General features: G+C 50.1%; 2 protein-coding genes across 4 annotated transcripts in view; one reads left to right on the forward strand and one right to left on the reverse strand.

Annotated features, from left to right (window-relative positions):
• Positions 1-10,191, forward strand: part of INTS9 (integrator complex subunit 9) — a 58,925-nt gene extending 48,734 nt beyond the window's left edge. The window contains exons 15-17 of the mRNA XM_041480996.1: positions 7,981-8,079; positions 9,036-9,173; positions 9,749-10,191. Of these exons, the coding sequence (XP_041336930.1) occupies positions 7,981-8,079; positions 9,036-9,173; positions 9,749-9,925 (414 nt within the window). The 3' untranslated portion in view covers positions 9,926-10,191. The remainder of the gene's footprint in view (positions 1-7,980; positions 8,080-9,035; positions 9,174-9,748) is intronic.
• Positions 10,192-17,037: 6,846 nt separating this feature from the next.
• The window catches only part of EXTL3 (exostosin like glycosyltransferase 3), a 112,552-nt gene continuing 107,944 nt past the window's right edge, over positions 17,038-21,645 (reverse strand). For all 3 annotated transcript variants that reach the window (XM_041480995.1, XM_041480993.1, XM_041480994.1), the window contains 3 exons: positions 19,712-19,856; positions 18,213-18,341; positions 17,038-17,554 (listed from right to left, as the gene is read on the reverse strand). In XM_041480995.1, coding sequence (XP_041336929.1) covers positions 17,345-17,554; positions 18,213-18,341; positions 19,712-19,856 — 484 coding nt within the window. In that variant the 3' untranslated portion in view covers positions 17,038-17,344. The remainder of the gene's footprint in view (positions 17,555-18,212; positions 18,342-19,711; positions 19,857-21,645) is intronic.

Consider the following 21,645-nt stretch of genomic DNA (forward strand, 5'->3'; position numbering starts at 1 on the left):
GCAGGGTTAGATGGGATACTGGGGACAAATTCTTCCCTTTGAGGGTGGGGAAGCCCTGGAATAGAATTTCCAGAGAAATCTGTGGCTGCCCCTGGATTCCTAGAAGTGTCCAAGGCCAGGCTGGATGGGGCTTGGAGCAACCTGGGGTAGTGGAAGGTGTCCCTGCCTGTGGCAGGGAGTGGCACTGGATGAGATTTAAGATTCCTCCCAACCCAATCCATTTTGGGATTTCCCTGGTTCCAAAGATGCTCTTTACAACTCATTGCAAAATCTGCTTGGTCTGTGGTGGTGCTCCTGAAAACACTCCTGAGAGCAAGGCTGTGCTTCAGGACTGTTAACAGGATGCCATTCCCCAGCTCCAGGATATGCAAATCATCCTCCAAAAGAGGATCTTGCTCCTTCTTTTTAAGGGAACTACATGGTCCTGGTAAAAAATGGATACAGCTTCCCCTTCTGCTGAGTGGGTTGTGCAAGACAGATTTCAGACATGATGGATGGGGCTCCCTGGTGTGGGAGTATTTGCTGCTTAATGTTCCCTTTTCAGTAGTTTAGGGTTCCTGAATGTAGGAATTTCTGTACTGCAAGGAAAGGGCATTTGTTTAATATGGGCTCCCACCAGCCCTGGGGTTCTGTGCAGGCTCAAGTGGCAATTGAAAAGGGCATTTTATAGCTCCTAGAAACCTTGCAATGGCTTGTTATTTGTCAAAACCATGTTAGCCTGAAATGGAATGATGAAATCCACCCTGGAAAAACCAGTAATTGCTAAATGTGCTGCAGGGCTGGGATTTGTGTGTGAAGTAAACCTTAAAGTCTCATAAAAGAATGGTTGCTGCAATGAAGTCCTGATCAGGGCCCCCTCCTGACATCTCCAGTCCCTTTCCCAGCTCAAAGTTCTGCCTGGATTCCTCCAGCTTTTGGAAACCAAAGGGTTGGCTCAGCATGGCTCCACTCAGTGCAGGCTGATGCTGTGGTGGAGTGAAATTTCCTTCCCAAAACTTGCAGTGATTCAGATCCTGGCCTGTCAGACTAATGGAAATTTACTTTTTCTGCTGGACCCTGTCTATATTTCAATCATTTCACTGAGGAGCAAAGGCAGGTCAGGCAGGCCTGTTGTATGATAATGAGATTTACACTCACAGCAGCCTTTGTTTGGAGAGAGTTTTTAACAGTCCCAAGGCATCAGGCTGGAATGGCTCTTCCAGGGATTGTGCAAACCTTTACACTTTAAATAATTTCTTCTCAGCATCTGCCTTTCACTTAAAAAAAAAAAAAATTATAAAAAAAGACTGCTTCCTGGAAATTGGTTAGGCATTGTCTGCTCACAGGAGAAAGATGGGAAAATGGAAAACACCTTCTGGAGCAAACAGATAAAATTAAACAGTAGTGTCTGAGCAAATAAAGTGCCTCCAGTTTAATTACAGCTGAACAATGGTGCAGATCACTTGGTGCCTGCAGCTGACACTTCACTGAGTGCTCTTGCTTTTCAAATACTCAATTTTGTGTTCTTCAGGCCACAGCCCAGTCAGGAGAGTGTCAGTGTACAAGGCACAGCCTGACACCAAGTGAAATTATCAGGAAATACTGCAAAGAAGAATTAGGAAAACAGCCATTATAATTATGGAGGCTTCATCTTGACTCCTTTTCCTTACTTTTACCTGACCTTTCCAACTTCCTTCTGTGTTTCAGGGACTAAGGAGTTTTCAATTCTGTCCTTCTTCCCACCCTCAGCTCATTTTGGTGACCCCACATTATCCAGTCTCTGACCTCTGTGTTCCTTTTTCCCTGACTATTCCCCCTGGGTTCAATGTGCTGTAGCCTCACAAGAAGTAAGTGAAATACAACCTGTTTAAATTAAATAGAACCTGTTTAAGTGAAATAGAACCTGTTTGCTTCTGCTGCTCAGCCCTGCTCCAGCTCCCATCTCACTGCAGAATTGCCTGGAGTCTCCAAGATGCACTTCACCTTTTGACATTCCACCAAAACTGTTCTTTCCCAGCTTTTACCAACTCTCCTCACACAAAGCCAGAACCAGTGCTGATAAATCCCCCTGATTTACATCAGCAGAGCTCAGTGCAGCCTTTATTTTCTCCTTAGAAATGTCTCCTACCTCACTCTGGTGTCTCTTCTCTCCTGGCCATTCAGCCTGAGAGAGTTCTCCTCTCTCCTCCTCTCTTTTTTGTGCTTGGAATGTGTTACCCTTCATTTCCTTTGCCTTTTTTGGTTGCTGTACCTTTTCTGTGGTTGGTCTTACCCACAGGTTGTCCTGTTTAGTCAGGTGGAACTCAGATCTGCTTTTCTGCTTCCAGCCTGCCTTTGCCTGCCTGTATTAATGTCTAGGTTTGTTTTTCCTTTCATTTTTGATGGCTGGCTGTAAGATAACACTTTTCTAGCCAGGCACTCAGCTCTCTCTTCCCAGTCAGCTTCAACAACAACATCCCATCTTGACTTGACATTCTGACCCATAAAATGGTTACTATATTTTGAATATTTTGATTTATGCAGTTTTTATGTCTTTCAAATGACTCATCTCTTGCATCTGCAAGCTTTACTGCCTTTACTTTGAAGATATTTCATGTCCTTGCTTCCCCTACCTGTCATTTTTCATTCAAATCCAAGCTTAATTTCTGCATCTGCTGGTTCTGTTTTCCACCATCCTTTTTAAAGTTTCTCAAACAACTGTTCCCTGCCTGCTCCCAAGCTCCTGGGGAAGAGCTTCATTAAACAGCCATAAATCTCCTTCATTGCACTCCTTAAATATTCCTTAAACTGCTTTTTTGGCACAGGATTGGCAAAAAACAGTGGTTAGAATTAGTGCTGAGTGGTTAGAGTGAGCTCTGCTACTTGGAATGCCACTCAGGATTATTCCCTGGTGGTTGGTCGGTGTCTTTCTGGTTTGGGGACAAGGGTTTGGGGACAAGGTTCCTCCTGCTGATCTGGAGCCCTGGTCCAGTAGCTGCACGTGGAACATGCCCATGGAAAAGAAGAGCTTTAATTCATTGCTCAAAACTGCAGACTGCACCTCGTGCTGCTTTTATTTCTTCACTGGATGCTGGCTCTGTGGAAGCCCAAAGCCAAGATCTGGACTTTTGCAAGTGATAATAGCAAAATCTTTAGGTGTTCATGGTATGATTCTTTGTCCACTGAAGTTAATGAGAGTTTAAAATCTGCTCCAGAGAGAGCTGTGGGAGACCCCCAGCGAGTGACAGCTCTGTGAAGTTGGGGTTAACTCAGCAGCTGAATCAAAACTCTTGGATTGTGTCAAAATGTGAGGCTGAAAGCACAACAGGACCTGACTCAAATCACCCACTAATGATTCCACAGGTGCCCTTCATTTCTGGGCTGTTCTGTGGTGGAAAAGCCTTTGTTCCTTTGGCTCTCAGTAGCAAAATTCCCCAATTTCCATCCTGCCTGCAGCGTGCCTGTGCCTTGTTCCCTGTGCCTGCTGGTCACAAATTCACATTTCAATTCCCCTTTCACCCCATGTGTTTGACCCCACTTTTTTTGTCCCTCTGAAGGATCTGACAGTGGCAGAATTCCTGCTCTTGGCCCCTGATTTAGCAGGGGCTGTAAAACCAAGGCTGGATCTGTTGGAGACTCCTCCTGTGTCTGGCCTGGCCTGGCCATCAGAGCTCCTGGTATTTAAATAATTAATAAATTAGTAATTCAATTACTTTAAAAATTAAAGGATAAGAGGAGGCAAGGAAGTAAGAGGTGAGGGAAATTATCCTTCTCTCCTGACACCACCATCCAAATTTAAGTGACGTGGCAAAGACCATGGTTTTAATTCTGCTTACACTACTGACTCTACAGATCCTCCTTGCTTGTGAAAAGGCTGCTGCACAGCCTTGAAGCAATTTTTGTCCTACTAAAGATGCTTTCCTGCACCCAGAAACTGGATTTGATGTGTGTGAGGAGCAGGGGAATGGAGAGATGGAGGATGAGGCAAGTTCTCCATTCAGGTTTTGCTGAGGAATAGTTACAATAAAAACCTCTACAGGTGTGACCTCCAGGGCTTTTTCCTGAGCTCAGGCAGATCTTCAAATCCTTGGGCTTCTCTAATAATTGGCAGGGGATATTTTTTTGTCCCATACAAATTCCATCCTATTCAGGGGCTGGGATCTGGGTGGGAATTGCTTTATACCCATCAAGCTCCAAGGCTGTATTCCATCATTCCCACCTAGAAATGGAAGTGCCCTCAGGGCTTACGTGGCCAGAACCCAGCTGCAGTTACCAGTAGTGTTTATAATGTGCCTCCAAAAAATGTAAGATTTCAAATTGCAGAGACTTTTGCCCCTGCTGTTCCCAATAGATGCTGTTCAAGCCCCCACTGTCTCTGATGGCCAGAAACATCCTAATTTCCAGCCTACACATATTCACTGCTGGCCTGCACACATTTATTCCTAACATCATGTTTGAGCATAAATGCATTTTCCCTTTTGTTGGTATTTTTCCCTGTGGTGTTTATGTAGAATAATCAAATTCTCCCTTTGGCATTCTTTTTTGCCAAGCTAAACAAGCCAAGATATTTAGTTTCCCCTTACAAGACAGCTCCTCCTGCCCTATTCTACCTTTCAGAATCTCTTACTTGAACTGAAATTACCCACAATTTACAGGTAGTTCAGATGAAATCTTGCCAGGCCTAATGTAAGAGCGATAGCTCATCTCAGAGAGAATTACCTGATAATTTCTGGGCTTGCATTTACCTTTTTCATGGCCATGTCACAATTGTGACTCTCCTGGGATGGACTAATAAACCTGAACCCTTCACCTCTGTCCTTTGCAGCAGCTGCCAGCCCACAGCAGAAATTCTCGGTATTAGCCTCATCCTTGGCCTTCATTTTGTGCTATTGAATTTCATCTTGGTTTTCTCACTCCAGTTCTTGGTCTTGGACTTTTTCCTCTCTCACAGCCTGGTTCTGTTTTCTGTTAAAGGTGCCCTACAAACTCCAGTGGGACTTTCTGAGCACTCCTCCTCATTCTGTGCTGAGGTCATTAATGGAAACTGGGAGTAGGCTCGAGAATGGCCCTTCAGGAATTGCAGCAGCAGCCCAGGAGTTCCCTGGGAATCTCTTGCCTTTAACCAGTGCTTTTCCCACCTCAGGACTGCCAGAGAAATCCACAGTCTGGGGTTTCCCATCTGCTTCTCTGGTTTGATCCCACCTCTAATGAAGAGATCCCACATTTATGCAGTTTGAAAATCTGGAAAACACATTTAGTGATGTAAAAACCCTTTCTAAATACACATGCTATAATCTAATGTACTCATCAGTGATTTCAGGTCCTAAAGTTCAAGGGATTTTAACTGCTGGTCACTTCGCTGTGCTCTTGCTTGTTCTTCATATCTAGCTCAGCTCATTCAGCCCAAACTTTGCCTCTCCCTGCTGGATCAGCCTTCCTGCACCCTCTCCAGTGTAAGCCAGAAGTGAAAAGGGAAAAGGGAGGAGTCTGGGAAGGTCTCCCAAAAATCTAAGAAGAAATTTCTAGAACTGGGATGTTAAAATACTGTTGTACATCCAGCATGTCTGTCCCTGGGAGAATCCTCCAGAGAACCAAGACCATGTGTGCTGGAAGTGTGGTCCTGCCCTGATTTTATTCATTGATTATTCAGCCTCATTTTTATTTTTACTGTGAAGTTTCGGGTCCCATCCTCAGGGGTTGTTCAGCCCCGCATTGCCAACAAGAGGATTTTTGGCTGGTGACTGAAGACAGCTTAAACCTGGGGAGAGTTGTCCCCATTGAAGTCTTTAGGAGAGTTTTAAGAGTGACTTAACCCACATTGTTCTTTATCAACATCTGTAATTTAGCCAACAGCAGTGTTTGTGCTCACAGGGTGTGTGTCAAATCCCCTTTTGGGGTGGAAAATATAACCCTACAGGAAAGAATTAATGGTAAAAATATCTTTCCTCTGATTTAGCATGGGAAGGCAGCTCTGATCACAGAAGGAGAACATCCCAAGCTAAAAACTGAAATACTGCACACATCCCCCCCAAATTTCTCCTAAGGCAGTCCAAGTGCTCATCCATGGGCAGGGGACTGATTAATGTGGTGTTAGATCTCAGTGTCCCTGCTTTGGTGGCTTTCCTGGTGCCAGCATGTGACACTGGGCTCGGGATAATGACTGGAAGGGAAGACTCATTTATTCCTGCTTGGTGGGGGGCTTTTCAATCTCACACACAAAGGCACAACAAGAGCCAGCCACTGCAAGTTGGACAAATTCAACCTTGAAATGAGACACGGCTTCCTGGCTGCCAGGAGAATTAAAGTTTGAAACCACTTGTGAGGGAAAACAGTGGAGTTGCCATAGCTTGGAGTTCAGACAAGACTTGCTGCCTCTGTGAAAAGGCTTTCTTTAATGCAGCATTTTGGAGGAGTTCTGTGATTTGTGTGTGCAGGAGGTCACTTGAAAGGAGTGGAGCAATGCTGCCTGGCCTTGGTGGGTGAATTACTGGATGTGATTAAATGACCTTTTTGGTTTGGGTCACTGAGTTTCTGTAATAAAAGGATTGGCTGCCACATGGAGAGGGCTGTGAGCTGGGGAGGAAATCAAAATGAATGCCTGTCCTACTGTCCTTCTGACTGTAAATAATCCAAGTGTTGCTATTTAGCCTGCTTAAAACCTGCAGAAATGTTAATAACAAAATACTTCAGTGGCAGGAGAAGACTTTGCTTCCAAGCCACCCCCTGTTCTTTAAGGATCTTTCTCTCCACAGGATTTGTAATTTTGCTCTCCATCAGAGCCCGTTTTGTATCGATCCTCCTCAGGAAGGTGGTTGGAATGGAAAGTGCCTTCGACCACTGGGAAGGCAGCAGAGCTCACTGCTGCAAGTGCTGCTGTTTTTAGATCCTAGGAGAAATCTGAAGCAATGATTGTCATTATATTTTCATTCTCTTTGCCTTCAACAACAAACCATAAAGGCTGTATTCAAATTGCCTGCTTTAAAGATCTTGAAGAGAGTCCCAGAGTAACAGTGAGCTGAATTGCTCCATCAGGTTTGGATTTCTAGGATTCACCACAGCTGAATACAGACAGAATTTAGGGATTTTTAATGCAGCCTGTTTTTCCAGCACACCAACTGCTTAATTCCAAGGACCTGCTCTCAAAAGGTTCCTGCAGCTTTAACAAGTGAGATTTGCAGAACTAACTAAAAGAACTTTGCCAACTTACTAAAAGAACTTTGCCACCATTGAAGCCAACAGAAAAACCTTCTCAGTGCTTTCATGGCAAAAGGATTGGGCATCCTGGCACCTTGAATTCCCTTGGAGGGAAAAAGGGAATAATTTTCTCCATTCATGAGCACTGTTTTCCACAGAATTCCTTTGGAAAAGTGGCTGGAAGAGGTGCTGCCCAACTGGCCAACTTGCTCTGGTCTCAGCAGGTGCAGCACTGCCCACTCCAGGCACTGCCAGCAGTGTTAGATCCAAACTCCAAGCCAAAACTGAATTTTGTGTCTTTCAGGGAAGAATTATATAAAAGGCAGTGGAAAGGGGTTTGTGCAGCATTGTTGGAATAATTTCAAACTAATCAACAGTGGGTTGATTGAAAACATTGAGGTTTTAAGGACAAACACTTCTTATTCCAGATATTCTGCAGTTTTCCTGAAAGGAAACTCAATTTGATTTTTCATTGTCCATCAGCATAGCAAACATAATAATGCTGAATTAGACCACGAGTTTTACTAGCTAAAATTATTAATGAGGCAATTGTCTTCACACAAGGGTTCTCTTTGTTTATTATGGTTTTTGAGACCAGCCCTGGTTCTTGCAAACCTTGTGCTGCTCTGCTCATGGTGTGAAATCCATAATTTTGGGAGCTGGAAGGAGGCTGGGCAGGTCCGAGGGGCTCTCAGTCTTATCAGTGGCTTTGTGTTTACAGTTCATTAGCCCATGTTTAAAAATACCACACTGCCAATTTATCTCACAGCTGGGTTCATGCACGTTTTGAGCTGATCACTTGCTGAACAAAATCTCCTTTTGCTTCAGCTTGCAGATTCCCTCGTGCCCTTGGAGATCAAGCCTGGTATTTCCTTGGCAACAGTTTCTGCTGTGCTGCATACTAAGGACAACAAGCACGTGCTGCAGGTACAGTCTAATGGGAAAGGGAGAAAAATATCCTTACTCTGGCTTTTCCTGTCATCAACCCCTCCTGCAGCTCCTTCCCACTGGGGCAGAGCCCTTGGCAGAGGCTTTGCCCTGGCATGTGCAGGTGAGGAATGACACCCAGAGCAGGGAGTGGGATGCAAATAAATCTCTCTGCCCTCTTTTCCTTGGCCATGTGCCTGGCTGAGATGAATGGGGAAGTGAGATAACTCCTGAAGAGAGGCTACAGATCATCCTGCTGTCTTCCACAGTCAGGAACAGCATCAGTCAACCTCTCAGGACCAAGGGTTAGAGGAGAGACATGACCTGGGACATCAGGCTTGGGAGGGGACCATCTGCCTTCATTTTCCCTGGAGGTTGTACATCTCTGCTCTCCCTTCCTGCCACCCCCTTCAGGCTGGCTCTGGAATTCCTGGCATGAGTGCTCTGCAGGAGGAGGTGATGTCCAGGGACCTGCTCAGCAGTGGCTGCCTTGGTCCCCTTTCTGTCAGATCCATGAGCCTGCAGGGCCTCACTGAACAGCCCTTCCCACACTGGGCAGCAGAGCTGGCTGGGCCCAGGACACTTGGGAAGAGAGCCCAGTGTGGAAATGTCAGGGACATGAAGGTTGGTGAGGATTTCTGTGAGAGCACAGCAGACAGGCTGCCCCCCTCTTCCCAAGCTGCTTCCCTGGAAACCCTCAGCAGCTCTGGGAACGTTGAAGTGCTGCAGTGGAATTGGTCTGAGGCTGCTGTTGTTCATTTACTCCCTTCTCCACTCATTCTTGCTGTCAAATAAACTTAGGCTTGGGCTTACAATGCCAGAATCCTCATAAATGGCTGGAGCTAAGCCACGTTCTCATTCCCTGAGTAGTTGCTCTCTCTGAATTTGCCTGCTTCCCAACCTGTTACATCCTTTAGAGTGGGATTTTTAATTTTTTTTTCCTTCTCATCCCTCAGCTCCCTCCAAAACCTCCCCAACCTCCTGCCAGCAAGAAGAGGAAGCGAGTGAGTGATGATGTGCCCGAGTGCAAATCTCTGAAGCCTCTGCTGAGTGGCTCCATCCCCATGGACCAGTTTGTGCAGACTCTGGAGAAGGTGAGGAGTCCAGCAGATTTCTGCACCTCTCACATGTGCTGCTTTGGTAGCAGAGAGAGGGGAAATAATTTTAGTGTAGCTTGAAATGGAGAAAGGCCAGTGAGTTGCCAAAGTGTGCAGGGTGTCCCTGCACTTCAAAATAGAGGGAATTGTTCCCTGTGGAGCCTTGTCCTGCTATGCAGGGTTCATGTCAGTGATCCCCTCCTGTTTCCCATGGAAGAAGAGCTTTTGGCTGAGTGATTTGCCTCACAGAACTTTTGGATTCAGCAGCTGAGGGAGTCTCAAAAAGCATTTAAATTTCCACAAGATTTGTAAGAAGGTGATCAAGTGAAGAACAGATCCTGGAAATGTCTCCACTGGTGGAGGAGCCTCCTGAAGAAGCTGCACAAATTTGGTTGCTGCTCTGTGGAGTCTCATTCTCAACTACAGGAGATAATTTAAGGTCCCTTCCAACCCAAACCAATCTGTGATTCCATGAAATTCCCCCTTGCCCCTGTGCCCTGGTCTCTCCTCTGTGCCAGTTTTCCTGAGCTGTGCTGATTTCCCTCTCTGTCCCTCCCCCACCCCAAATCCAGCACGGCTTCAGCGATGTGAAGGTGGAGGACACGGCCAAGGGCCACATTGTGCTGCTGCAGGAGGCAGAGACCCTGATCCAGCTGGAGGAGGACTCCACCCACATCATCTGTGACAATGATGAGCCCCTGAGGGTCAAACTGCGGGACCTGGTGCTCAAATTCCTGCAGAAATTTTAGCTCGTGGACATCAGGAGGCTGTGCAAGGAGAGAGCCTGGAGCAGCAGAACTTGGAGCTGTCCAAGGAGAGAGAATTTTGTGATTCAGAGACACCAGAAACCACCTTCACCTTCATGGAGGAGCAAGGGAGTATTTTTTAATATCTATTTTTTAAATCTTATTTTTAACCTGTTTTGGAATACTTTGGAGGAGATTCCTGTTGTGTAAAATTGCGAGCTGGGAATCTTACAGGTGATAGGAGCTGCAGAATAAATAACTGGAGTGTTTATTTACACCAGGCTGAACTGCTGCTCCCCTGTGTCCCTCAGCAGTCTCTGCCCCAGTCCTTCACCTGACAGAACTCTGTAGGAATATTGAAACAGTGGTCATTTTCCTCCCACTGCTTCTTCCCAATCCCCAGATCCCATTCCCTGCCTCTCCTCCCTGTGTGTTGTTCACCTGTCCTTCACTGGCACAAGGAGGGGAGAGCTGGTGAGGCAAAGACAAATAAAAATGGAAAAAGGGGGTCTGGTGGACATGGAGAACAGTGGGAAGAGCCTGGCCATTCCCTGCACAAGCAGGGGCACTTTGGAAAAGCTTTATCCTTTAGGAATTCAAGTGTTTATTGCTGCTGCAGCCTCACCTGTTCCATCCAGATCTGTCCATGGAGCTCCAGGTCCTTCACTACAGCTGGTTCCTCCTGGGTTCCTCCATCAGCAGTGGAGGAAACACCTCAGGAAGACACTTAGGGAAGTCCATAAAGTAGGAAAATTCCTAATGCTCATAAAAAACCTTTTGAGATTTAAGTGCCTCTTGTTTCTACCTTCCAAAAACTTGTCCTTGCAGCCCCCCCATCCCAAATCCTGGATGGAATTCTGAGTCATTTATCCAAAGCCATCTGTACTGCAGACCTGGGGAGGCTTTTCCCTCCCCAAATCACGTATTTGGGGCCTCACCTCAGTCAACAGTATTGCTTTTAAAGGAGACCCATTTCTCAGATTTACTGCTGTTCATTTTTTATTGGATTGTTTTGTATTTATTTGGTGTTAAAAAATAAAAAGCAGAGTGAGACTGCCCAGGAGGGAGCACATCCTGTGGTTTATAAAAGCCTCTCTATGCCCATTCCACATCCTTGTCCTGACACCTTTGGGAAATAAAGCTGCTCCTCCAGTTCATCCCTTTGAGGAGATGCAGGCAGTGGAAGCAGCTCTGTACTAAAATCTTTTTGCCACTGCAGTGTCCACATCCCATTTCATTCCCATGAAGGATTTCTGTTGGGTTGGGTGTGCAGATCCCAGCAGCCACACCTTTATCCTGTGTGTGCCATGAGTAGTGAGGACTGGTGTAACCAGAGGGAAAAACTTGGGGCAGTGGAATTAAATCCTCATCAGGGTTTGCAGTTTTGCTGCTTTGGCATCACTTAAAAACAGAGTAAAACAAACTGGGATCATTTCACTTTAATAAACTCCAAAAGGATTATTCCTAACCCAGAGAGGCAGTGGGATAAACTCATCTTTCTGCTGGTTACCTCAGCTCCAGCACTGATCCCACTCTCCAGTGCCTTCCTTTTCACATTCCCAAGGCGTTCCCACCCTCTCAAGGGAAGAAAGTAAAAATTAAAAGCTTTACATTTTTCTTCCTTTCATTTTGAGCAGGAAAACTTCTCATTGTTCCATCAGTCCAGCAGCTGAGAGTGGATTGTTTTGTTATATTCAGGTTGTGCACGCTGGAAAAACAAACATGCTGGGAGGGGAAGTCTTTAATGAGAAACCCTAATTAAACTGGAAAAAGAAAGTGCTTGTTTCTTCTGCACAGAGAGAGAAAAACAAACAGCATTTCTTTGGGCTGGGTCAGTCCTGCAGAGGGAACTGTGGCAGCCCAGGGAGCTGCCAGGGGAAGAGTACCATGGATGCAGGCCAGGCTTTATCCAGAAGTTCTCATTTTAATGGCCAAAGAACAGCAAAGGCTCCTGGCTTCAGTCTCCTTCTTCCAGAAGGGAAAATGAATCCCCTTGGCTCCCACGTGGTTCCTTGTGCCGTGGCCATCCTCATTCCCTGGATCCCACATCCCTCCCTGAGCTGCTCCCCTCATTAAACACAATTAAGTGGGGTGTGTGGCAAGTGATTAATTCCCAGTGACTTCCCAACCCTGTGCTCCCACAGAAATAATGGGGAGGAAAGGTTAAAATCAGATTTCTGCTCTGGGATGGCTTTTATGGAACAGCTGTTCCTGGGTGGAGAGGAGCTCATTGTGTTTTCTCTCCATTAATGCGAGACCCAATGAAAAAAACTGGACCAGATCAGCTGATGCCAGGTCCCTGCCCAGGCTCAGTCTCTGTCACTGGGATCTGTCACCTCCGTGGGCACCTGGATGTGAGGAGCAGAGGGAAACTGGAGCCAGGTGCTGGACCTGTGCCCCACCAGCAGCTCAGCCTTTGGAAGGAGTGGGAATGAGAGCAGAGGGATTTGGGACTGGCTGCGCATCATGGTCTGGGCAGGCTCATGGTGGGAAAGGTGGGAAAGTCCTGTTACAGGTGAGCTGTCACCTGGGAGCCATGCACTGTGACCCCATCCCTCAAGGATTCATCAGCTGTGCCCTCATTCCTTGAGGATCCATGGACTGTGAGTTCATCCCTTGAGAATCCATGGATTGTGAGTTCATCCCTCAAGGATCTATGGACTGTGACCCCATCTATCGAGGATCCATCAGCTGTGACCTCATCCCTTGAGGATCCATGGATTCATCCCTCAAGGATCTATGGACTGTGACCCCCATCCCTTGATGATCCATGAACTGTGACCCCATTCCTCAAGGATCCACGGACTGTGACCCCAGTCCTTCAAGGATCCATGAACTGTGACCCCATCCCTGAAGGATCCATGGACTGTGAGCCCATCCCTCAAGGATCCATGGACTGTGAGCCCATCCCCTGAGGATCCATGGACTGTGAGCCCATCCCCTGAGGATCCATGGACTGTGAGCCCATCCCCTGAGGACCATGAAAGGACAGGTCCTCCCTCAAGGACCCTCACCTGGGGCCAGTCACCCAGGAGGGGTGCCAGCAGCTCCTTTCCTGGCCTCCAGCAGGAGCTGGTGGCTTTCACGGCACTGCTGGGCAGCACGGGAGCAATTCCAGTGAAATTGCTTTTTATCAAGGAGTGCATCATCCAGAAGGGAAAATCAGGAGTGGAGTGTAAAGCACTTCACCCTGCCCTCCTCCTGGGAGCAGGGAATGAATTATGAACAGGATTTATCGCCTCTGTTTCCTCATCCCAGGGTACAAACCCTCCCAGAGAAACGGAAATGGAACCAGCGCTGTGCCTCCTCTCACCAAACACAGCAGTTACAGCAGGAAAAATTATTGATCAGGAGATTTTTACCTCAGGAAAAGCCTCTGGAGAAAATAGGCTCCAGCTGAGTCCTTGCCCAAGATGCTGATGGGCTGTTTTGGGAACCAGATCCCAAAGCATCCCACTGCTGCTGCCAGGCAGGGGTCCTGGAGTGGGGAATTCTGTGCCCTTCCCTGCCTCCCTGCAGTGTTTTGGGGAGAAATCACAGGCATTTGGGAGGTTGAGCATCCACCTCCTCCCTCCAGGACTAAAATCCCTTGGGGTTTCCCTGAAACCTCTCCTGGAAACAAACCCAAGCACAAACCAAGCCTTACTCCAAGGCAGAAGGGAAAAGAAAGGACACAATTCCCAGTGGGAGCAACATCAAGGGCAGGAAATACAGAGGTGAAAAGTGACAACCGAGGTGAAAAGTGACCACGGAGGAAGCAGCTGCTCAGGAGGGAGGGCAAAAACCAAAAGGCAGCAGGAAGGAAGAGGAAATCCAGGCACATGCAGGAAATCCTGGGGCATTCCCAGCCCAGTGTGGAGGGGATCCCATGGCTCATGGCCCAGCTGGCTTCATTCCTCCCCTCTGCTCCTCCCTGCAGGTTTGAGGCTGGGAATCTGCTTACAAACCTCATGGATCCGTTTGGTTTTCCCACCTCAGCCTCCTGCACAGGAGAGGGACTGGGAGTATCCTGAGCCAGCAGTGCCACAGGAACTGTCCCTAAAGGCTCTGGATCCCCAGGCAGGGATGGGCAGGTTTGCCATCCCAGCACTGGCTCAGCTGCTGCTTTCATTGCATACAAACACCCACACAAGCAAACTGGGATGGGATGTCCCTGGAAGCCACTCGGGTTCCAACCCCTCCCAGGGGCTCTCCTAGCCCAGCCATGAGCTCACCAGGGACACGATGGGGTTTAGCTCCAGGCACTGCCATCCCTGAGGAGTTTCCAGCATTCCAGACCAGCTCACCTGCCCCGTGGGAATAGAAGCTCAGGAGATGCCTGATTTTGGGGTGTCCCAGGGCCAGGAGCAGCAACAGCCCCGTGCTGGGCCCCTCTCCCAGCCCAGCAAAGAGGCACCGAGACGCTCCCAAGTTAAACTCTCCATTTATTGGAACCTTTTACAAAAAACTCAACATTGTGCTCGTGTCGAAGGAGTGTTCCTTGTCTCTCAGTTCCTGTTGGATTTGAAATCCTGGTGCTCACAGCACCGTGGGCACAAGGGGAGGGCAGGGGCCGTGTCACCTCAGTCGTTGCTATTTACAGCGGGAAAGGCCTCGCTCCGTGCCCGGGAGGAGCAGCAGAAACTCTGGAACAGGGAAAAGGTGCAGCTGCCAAGAGCCCTTCCCATCTCCTCAGGGCTGGGATGGTGGAGGCCACGTGCCCCAGGAGCTGGGATGGATCATACAACCAAACCTGAGCTTCGGAGTGACCCTGGGATGCCCCGAAAATCCCGGGAGAACGCTGGGTGGGAGCAAGGAAGGATGTTTGGGATGGTGGCACGTGTGGGAGCACTCTCTGGAAAAGCCCCCTCTCCTCCCTGGTGGAGGGGCCTCAGGACAGCTCAGGTGCTGGCTTGTCTCAGGAGCAGAAAGCTGGGCTGTGAATCCCAACCCTGTACTCCAGGGGTTTTGGTGGTGTTTGGGATGATTTGGGAAAGAGCCACAGCAGTAGGACTGGGAGGGGCAGCACCAGCCCTGTGGGTGGGGAAGATGTTCCTGCTGGCATTTCATTTCCCCACAGAATTCCATCCCTCCCAACGCTGCTGCTGCCCAGGTATCTCCCAGGAGCAGCCTCTTTACCCCTGCACCCCCAAATCCTTCCCCTTTAGGGGTGCTCAGCAAGGAGGGATTCATCCCTCAACATACAGAGAGATCCCACTGCACATCCTGTCCCTGCTCCAGCACAATGGACAGGGGGCCCTCCCAGCAAAAAAAAAACAGCTTGGGAAAAGGCCAAAGAGCCTGGAAGGAAGAACAGCTGGATTTGTTCTGCTGATCCCTGGTTTCAACTGGCCTCAAATCTAAAATCAGCAAGGGAGAGCAGAATTCCCGGCCTGGGGGCTCTGACACCCTGAGCATCCCGAGCCCCAGGACTCACTGGGAATGCCATCACTTCCCATCCCATCCTTGCTCCCCCAGGCTCTCACTGGAATAACATTTCCCTTCGGATTTTGGAAAGCCTGAAGGCTGCTGAGCAATGCCTGTGTTTGGATGAAGTGCAGCCCATATCCCTCCGTGCTCCAGGAGGGATGGGAAGGCAGAGCTGACCCCGGGCCTGGGCTCTACCTGAGCATTGCTGCTAATGAATCCCCACTAATGAGGGCGGAATTAAAGCCGTGGAAGAGGAGCTCAGGCCCCTGGGGAATGCTGGAGCTGACACAGCTCCTGACAAGTGCCACATTTCCACCCTGGGCAGGGGCAGAGAATCCTTCCAGGTGTTCCAGGGCCTCGCTGGAGTCTCCTGTGGCATTTCTAAGGAGACTTATGAGACTTCACGTGCTGCGTTTTGGGCATCTGATGTTAAAACAAAAAGGGAATGGAAAGGGGGAAAAAAAACATAGGAAAAGATTCCTTGATCTGTGTTTTGCTGTGGTCAGTGGTGCTGGTGAAGGCACAAGCCATGGGCTCTGCTGGGAACAGGCTGCTCCTTCCCTCCCCTTCCCATGGAGGAAGTGTCAGTGCTGACAGGAAAACCTGGGGAGAGGAGTTTGGAGAGGCCCCAAAACGTGGTGCAGGAGGAGCATGGACAGGGCTGACCTTGGGAATGAGCCCAGGAGCTGCTGCTGGACCATCCCTGCTCCCACACACCAGAGACACACCAGGGCTGACATCGAGGTGACCACACAAGTGTCACCTACCCAGCAAGAGCTTCTCCAGGCTGCTCACAAACATCTGGGATGTGCTGAGGGAGAACAACTCATGAGGACCAAGCTCTGCCCTTCCCTCCTGTGCTCCCCTCATGTCCAGCTGGGCCTGCAGCAGGATGGAGACAGCACAGCTGAGCTCGGGTGGTTTCAGGTGTGACAGCATTTTGCTCTGGGAGAGAGGAAGCAACTCCAAACCCACGCTGTGAACCTGATCCCAGCAGCATCACACACTGGGAAGCTGCTGTTGGGATTAAGCCTCCTGTTGGGACACAGCCCAAAGCCAGGGCGTGGGGATGGGCTGGGGTTAAGGCAGCTGTGCTGAGGCCCACGGCAAGCACGGGCACGGAGCGCTCTGGGATGGGGACGAGGCAGAGTGGGAACTGCAGCTCTGGCACACCCAGGCTGAGCACAGAGAAGGGTCAGAGCCTCCAGGAGCCTGGAGCACCCCTGGCCCTGGCTGTGCTGCAGGTGGATCTTCCCTAAGCCCCAGACACGCTCCCTGTCTTTAGAGGATCAGCAGGACAAGGTGGGAAAAGACACTGAGACAGCAGAACTGAACCCCCCGGGCTGTGGCACGGGGCCAGAGCTGGAGCCAGGAAGGACCATCCAGGCCAAGCTCACCCCTCTCCAGGGGATCAGGGTGGGGAGCAGAATGAAGCAGAGCAAAGGGCTCCTCACCAGGTGACACCTGAGAGGCCTCAGTAGCAGCCACAGGGCAAGAGAAGCCAGGATGTGGTGGGTGGGAAGGGCCGTGCCACAGGAGGAAGGATGGGGACAGCAGTGGTGACAGCAGCTGCCATGATGCTGCACCCAAACACCTCCAACCTGGCCTTGCTACAGTCCCCTCAGATGGGCTGAAGGGTCCAGAGGGAGAAATGGGATGGGGAGAGGGGAGGGAAAAGAAAAGAAAACAAAAAAGCTCCTCACGTGGCAAATCTAAAACACTTTCATTTTAAATAACAATAATTATAATTAAAAAGAACGGCTGCCCTTGGCTAGCGAAGGGGCAGAGCCAGCGGCCAGCGAGCCATTCCTCAGTGTACGATCCGTGGCTGTGTCCTCACAGGAGCCTTGGGATCCCATTCCCTGTCTGGGAAGAGGGAAGAGCCCGTCCCAGTCCAGGCCGGCCCGTTTGCCACAACCTTTTGCACTCACAGCCCCACCAAAGCAGCCCCGTGCCGGCCTCTCCCGACTCCGGCCGCAGCTGGGAGCTGCCAAGGTCCAGCTGCTCCCAACTCTAGATGAACTTGAAGCATTTGGTCTTGTCGTGGGGCAGGCGGGTCTTGAAGAGGACCGAGTCGACGCGGAACTGGGTGTAGAGCAGGGGCATGTACCCGTACACCTTCACGAAGAAGTTGATGCACTTGTGCCGCTCGTGGAAGTGGGAATCGTCGTGGGAAAGCGCCTGGGGGCAGCCGGGGCAGCGGAAGGTCCAGCGGGAGGTCACCTGCAGGATGGACAGAGGGGTCAGCGCCCAGCCCGGGCACTGCCAGGGGCTCGGATACGGAGGGAATCTCTGCATGGGTTGAGCTGGAAGGGAGCTCAAAGTTCATCCAGTGCCACCCCTGCCATGGCCAGGGACACCTTCCACCGCCCCAGGCTGCTCCAGCCTGGCACTGGACAATTCCAGGGATCCAGGGGCAGACACAGCTGCTCTGGGCACCCTGTGCCAGGGCCTGCCCACCCTGCCAGGGAACAATCCCTTCCCAATATCCCATCCATCCCTGCCCTCTGGCAGTGGGAAGCCATTCCCTGTGTCCTGTCCCTCCATCCCTTGTCCCAAGTCCCTCTCCAGCTCTCCTGAAGAGAGCCCTGGAAGGGGCTCTGAGGTGTCCCTGGATGCTTCTTTTCTCCAGGTGAACTCCCCCAGCTCTCCCAGCCTGGCTCCAGAGCAGAGCAGGGAACCTTTCACCAGACAGGGAATTCAGTCTGATTAATCCTGTACTGTCAAACCTCAGTTCACCTGCCCTGTGGCAGGGATTCAGCTATTCCAAAGGCTGAGCTTTCCCCCTGGAGCTGCATTTCCCTGAAGCAGACCCCACCCACTTCCCAACCAGAGCCTCTCCAGCAGTGCCAACCCTGGGAGAGCCCCCTGGCTGCTTTACCTTGATGGGAGGTTTCCTGGTCAGGTGGGACACCAGGAAGTTCATGGCGATGTCCTCGCAGTTGATGTACTCGTCCACCATGTCCCGGATGGCCTGGGGCATCACGTAGGAGTACAGGTAGGCGTAGTACTGCAAGGGGAAAGGCACAGCGTCCTCCAGTGCTCCACAGGTGTGTGAGAGACTCTCTGGAATTCCCTCATTTGCCTCATGACCGTCTCAAGGACAGACATTGGGACCCTGACGACCCTGGCCTGCCAGTGGTGGATGAACACCAAATAATCCTGAGGCCTCTGAGCAGAGCTCTGGCCTGCCAAGCGATTGTTTCAGGTGTGTTTGCTGCTGTGGAAGAAGGGGCACCTCGCCTTATCTGCCTGCACCTGTTCTGTGAAATTAGCCCTGGAATTTCCCCACCTCTTGGCCTGGTTGGACTTTTCTGGGGTAACTTTTGGTGGTCCCCACAGAAGACCCCTCATCTGCTTTTCAACCACTGTGACGGACAGACTGAGATGGGAGAAGCCTCTCCTTCAAGGACTGAGACATGAGACCCCTTTAGGGAGGAGCTCCCCCCTCCTCCCAAGGACTGACACTGAAAGCCCCAACCCAGGGGAGGTGTGTGGGGAGCTGACCAAAGTGAGATGTTTGCCTGCAGGTGTGGCCATTGGCCAAGAAGACAATGGTTCTCGCCTACTGCTGACAACATGGATTGTCTGTACCCTTCTTCAATGCCTTCTTTCCCCTCAGCAATTTTCAACGGACTGTTCTTTACTGTACCTGAGTCTCCCCAGTGATTTCAAGACCTGTTTTCCCCTACCAAGAAAGGACTATAAAGAACCTTGAGTTAACCAGTGTTTTTGAGATCTCCCCTGACGTGACCAGGTGAACTCCATCAACTGGACTTCAAGGACTTCATCTCTCTACGTTTGGTAGCTGTACCCACCTTCTCTTCCTCCCTCTCTTTCCCTATTCTTTCCTTCTCCCCAGTCCCCCTAAGGCATTTCAATAAAGGTGCACTTGTTCTGATTGATACTGCAATCCCCTTTCTGTGTTGGTTTTTTACTCTGAGATCAGTTAACGAACCATCACGAATCCCATTTGCAGAATGGAAGGTGACAAGGTGACACGTGGGACATTTTGGGGTGTGGCTGACTCAAAACTCAAGGATCCCAGTGGAAACATTCCCTATAAGAGAGTTAATCCTGCACCAAGATCTGCTGTAGCCACAGCAGCAGCAAATCTCCCACAGCCACCACCCTCTCCTGGAAGCTCAGGAATCGAGGAATTGGGGTTCCAGCCCCCCTCAGATCCTGCTCTCTGCTGCTGTGGATTCAGCACGGCAGGAATAGCCACTGGAGATCCTTCCCAGTGCACTCAGGACCAGGTTCTGGCTGTGTTTCAGTTTGGAGAAAGCTCCCACATTTGTCCTTAAAAACCCACAACCCCCCAAACCTGCAGCCTGGGGTGGCTGTGAGCAGGAAGGGGCAGCCCCGGGGAGGTCTCACCTTGTGGAAGAAGGCAGCACCAGTGAGCACCATGGAGAGCTCGCAGGAGTAGTTGGAGTTGTAGAGCCAGGACTGGTGGGGGATGTCCCAGGCGTGGTAGCGGCCCGGGAAGCCCACGATGCGATCCCTGGCCTCTCTCCACACCCTGCAAACACAGAAATGTCTGTGAGACACAGAGCTGGGAGCCCGCCCAGAGCCTCCTGAGGGGCTGCAAGGGGTGGAGGGGTCTGTACATAAAAGAGTTTGGCAACTGTTTACCCAAGGAATGCCCAAAGGGCAAAAAGGAAAGCAGTGTTAAATGTGCTCCTGTCCTAGAGCACAGCTGCTCGTGCACAGGGAAAGGGCTCCTAATCCAAAAATCAGGGATTTTGTAGCTCATGAGGTTTAAAAGAAAACTAAGGCTCAGCCTGGGAGGAGCCCAGCATCTCCTGGCTTCTTCCCTAAATCACTGGGACTTTCCATCTCCCAGCAGCTCAGGAAAGTCAAGATAACATCAATTTCCCTTAAGGAAAGCTTCAAGGCCAGGCTGGACAGAGCTTGGAGCACCCTGGGATAGTGGAAGGTGTCCCTGGCCATGGCAGGGGTGGGACTGGATGAGCTTTGAGGTCCCTTCCCACCCAAACCATTCCAGGACTCTGGAAATTCCGTAATTCCCTAATTCTGTGAAAAGCTGCTGAGATGCTGAAGGCCCTGGTGTCTCCTGAGGGAAGACCTGGATTGCCAAGGTGCTGGCTCCTCATCCCAAACTGCAGCTTCCTGGGCTCTGGCCCCACAGGAAAAGCCTCCAGAGCCCCGAGTGCCTCCCTCACCCCGACACGAGCTCACAGTCCAGCCTTGGGAACGAAATCCTGAATTTTGCATGTGGAGCGTGGGATTGCTTAATGTTCTGCTCTCATCTGCAGCTCACGCTCCTGCAGAGAAATCCCCCAGGGGAACTGCAACACTGGCAGCAATAATTAAGGAAAAAGTCAGTGCCTAAGGTGGGAAACAAATCCAGCTTCCACAGGCAGGGGTGCTGGCTTCCTTTGGATGGTTCCGTCCCCCCTCCCTGCCCAAGCTGTGACTCCAGACTGAACAAGAGAACTCTCTGTGAATACAGAAGGGTTTTCCCTTCTTGCCAGGCCAAAACTGGGCAGTAAGTGCCATTTTTGGGTTTTTTCCCCTCATTTGGATGTGAGTTTCTCCCACAAGCCCTGTTCTGGGAGAGCTACAGGAGGAGAGCAGATCGAGATTCCCTGAGCTTTCCTCACACTGACGGAGCACAGACGTGTTTGCTGTTCAATCCTCTACTCCAATTATTGAAACTCCAAGATAATCCCAAGGAATCAACATCACCAGCAGCTTCCCTGGCTCTATCCTGCCAGCACTTGTTTGCTGCAGTTCCTGTCAGTCCAGGGTGATTGTTTAGAAAAGCTGGAAGTGGAAACCATTTATTCCCTTTCACTTCTCCCACATCTTCACTTTCTTATGAACTTTTTCCTTCCCAGCTCAGCCACAAAAATCAGGATTTCTCTGGAGAATCATTCTGGGGGTGCCCAGAGAGCTGCCTCCAGCTCCCTCCTGAGTGGCAAAAATGATGCTTTTGGCCCCAAGAATAAAAATCAAAGCCTGCAGCAAAGTTTTGACAAAGCACAGTTGCTGTGGGCAGAGGCTCACTCCAGTGCCAAGACTCCAGCAGCTCCTGGGAATGTGTTAACACAGGGAGGCTTTGTGGGAACAGGGTGTCTGTAAGCAGGGATATGAGTGAGATTAACACAGGGCACTTACGACCTTCATTTGATGCTCTCCAGGGCTAATCAGCAAAACAGAGACCAAAAAAGGGGAGAAAACAGCCCAGTTTGGATAAAGAGCCTGGAATGGGGCAGGGGAAGAGAAGCCAGGAATCCTGACGCCTCCTCCTGCACTTTAATCCCTCTCACACCTCATTTCTCATC

The sequence above is a fragment of the Pyrgilauda ruficollis genome, unplaced genomic scaffold (genome assembly GCF_017590135.1).
Source record: "Pyrgilauda ruficollis isolate IOZ18807 unplaced genomic scaffold, ASM1759013v1 scaffold54, whole genome shotgun sequence".
NCBI lineage: Eukaryota > Metazoa > Chordata > Aves > Passeriformes > Passeridae > Pyrgilauda > Pyrgilauda ruficollis.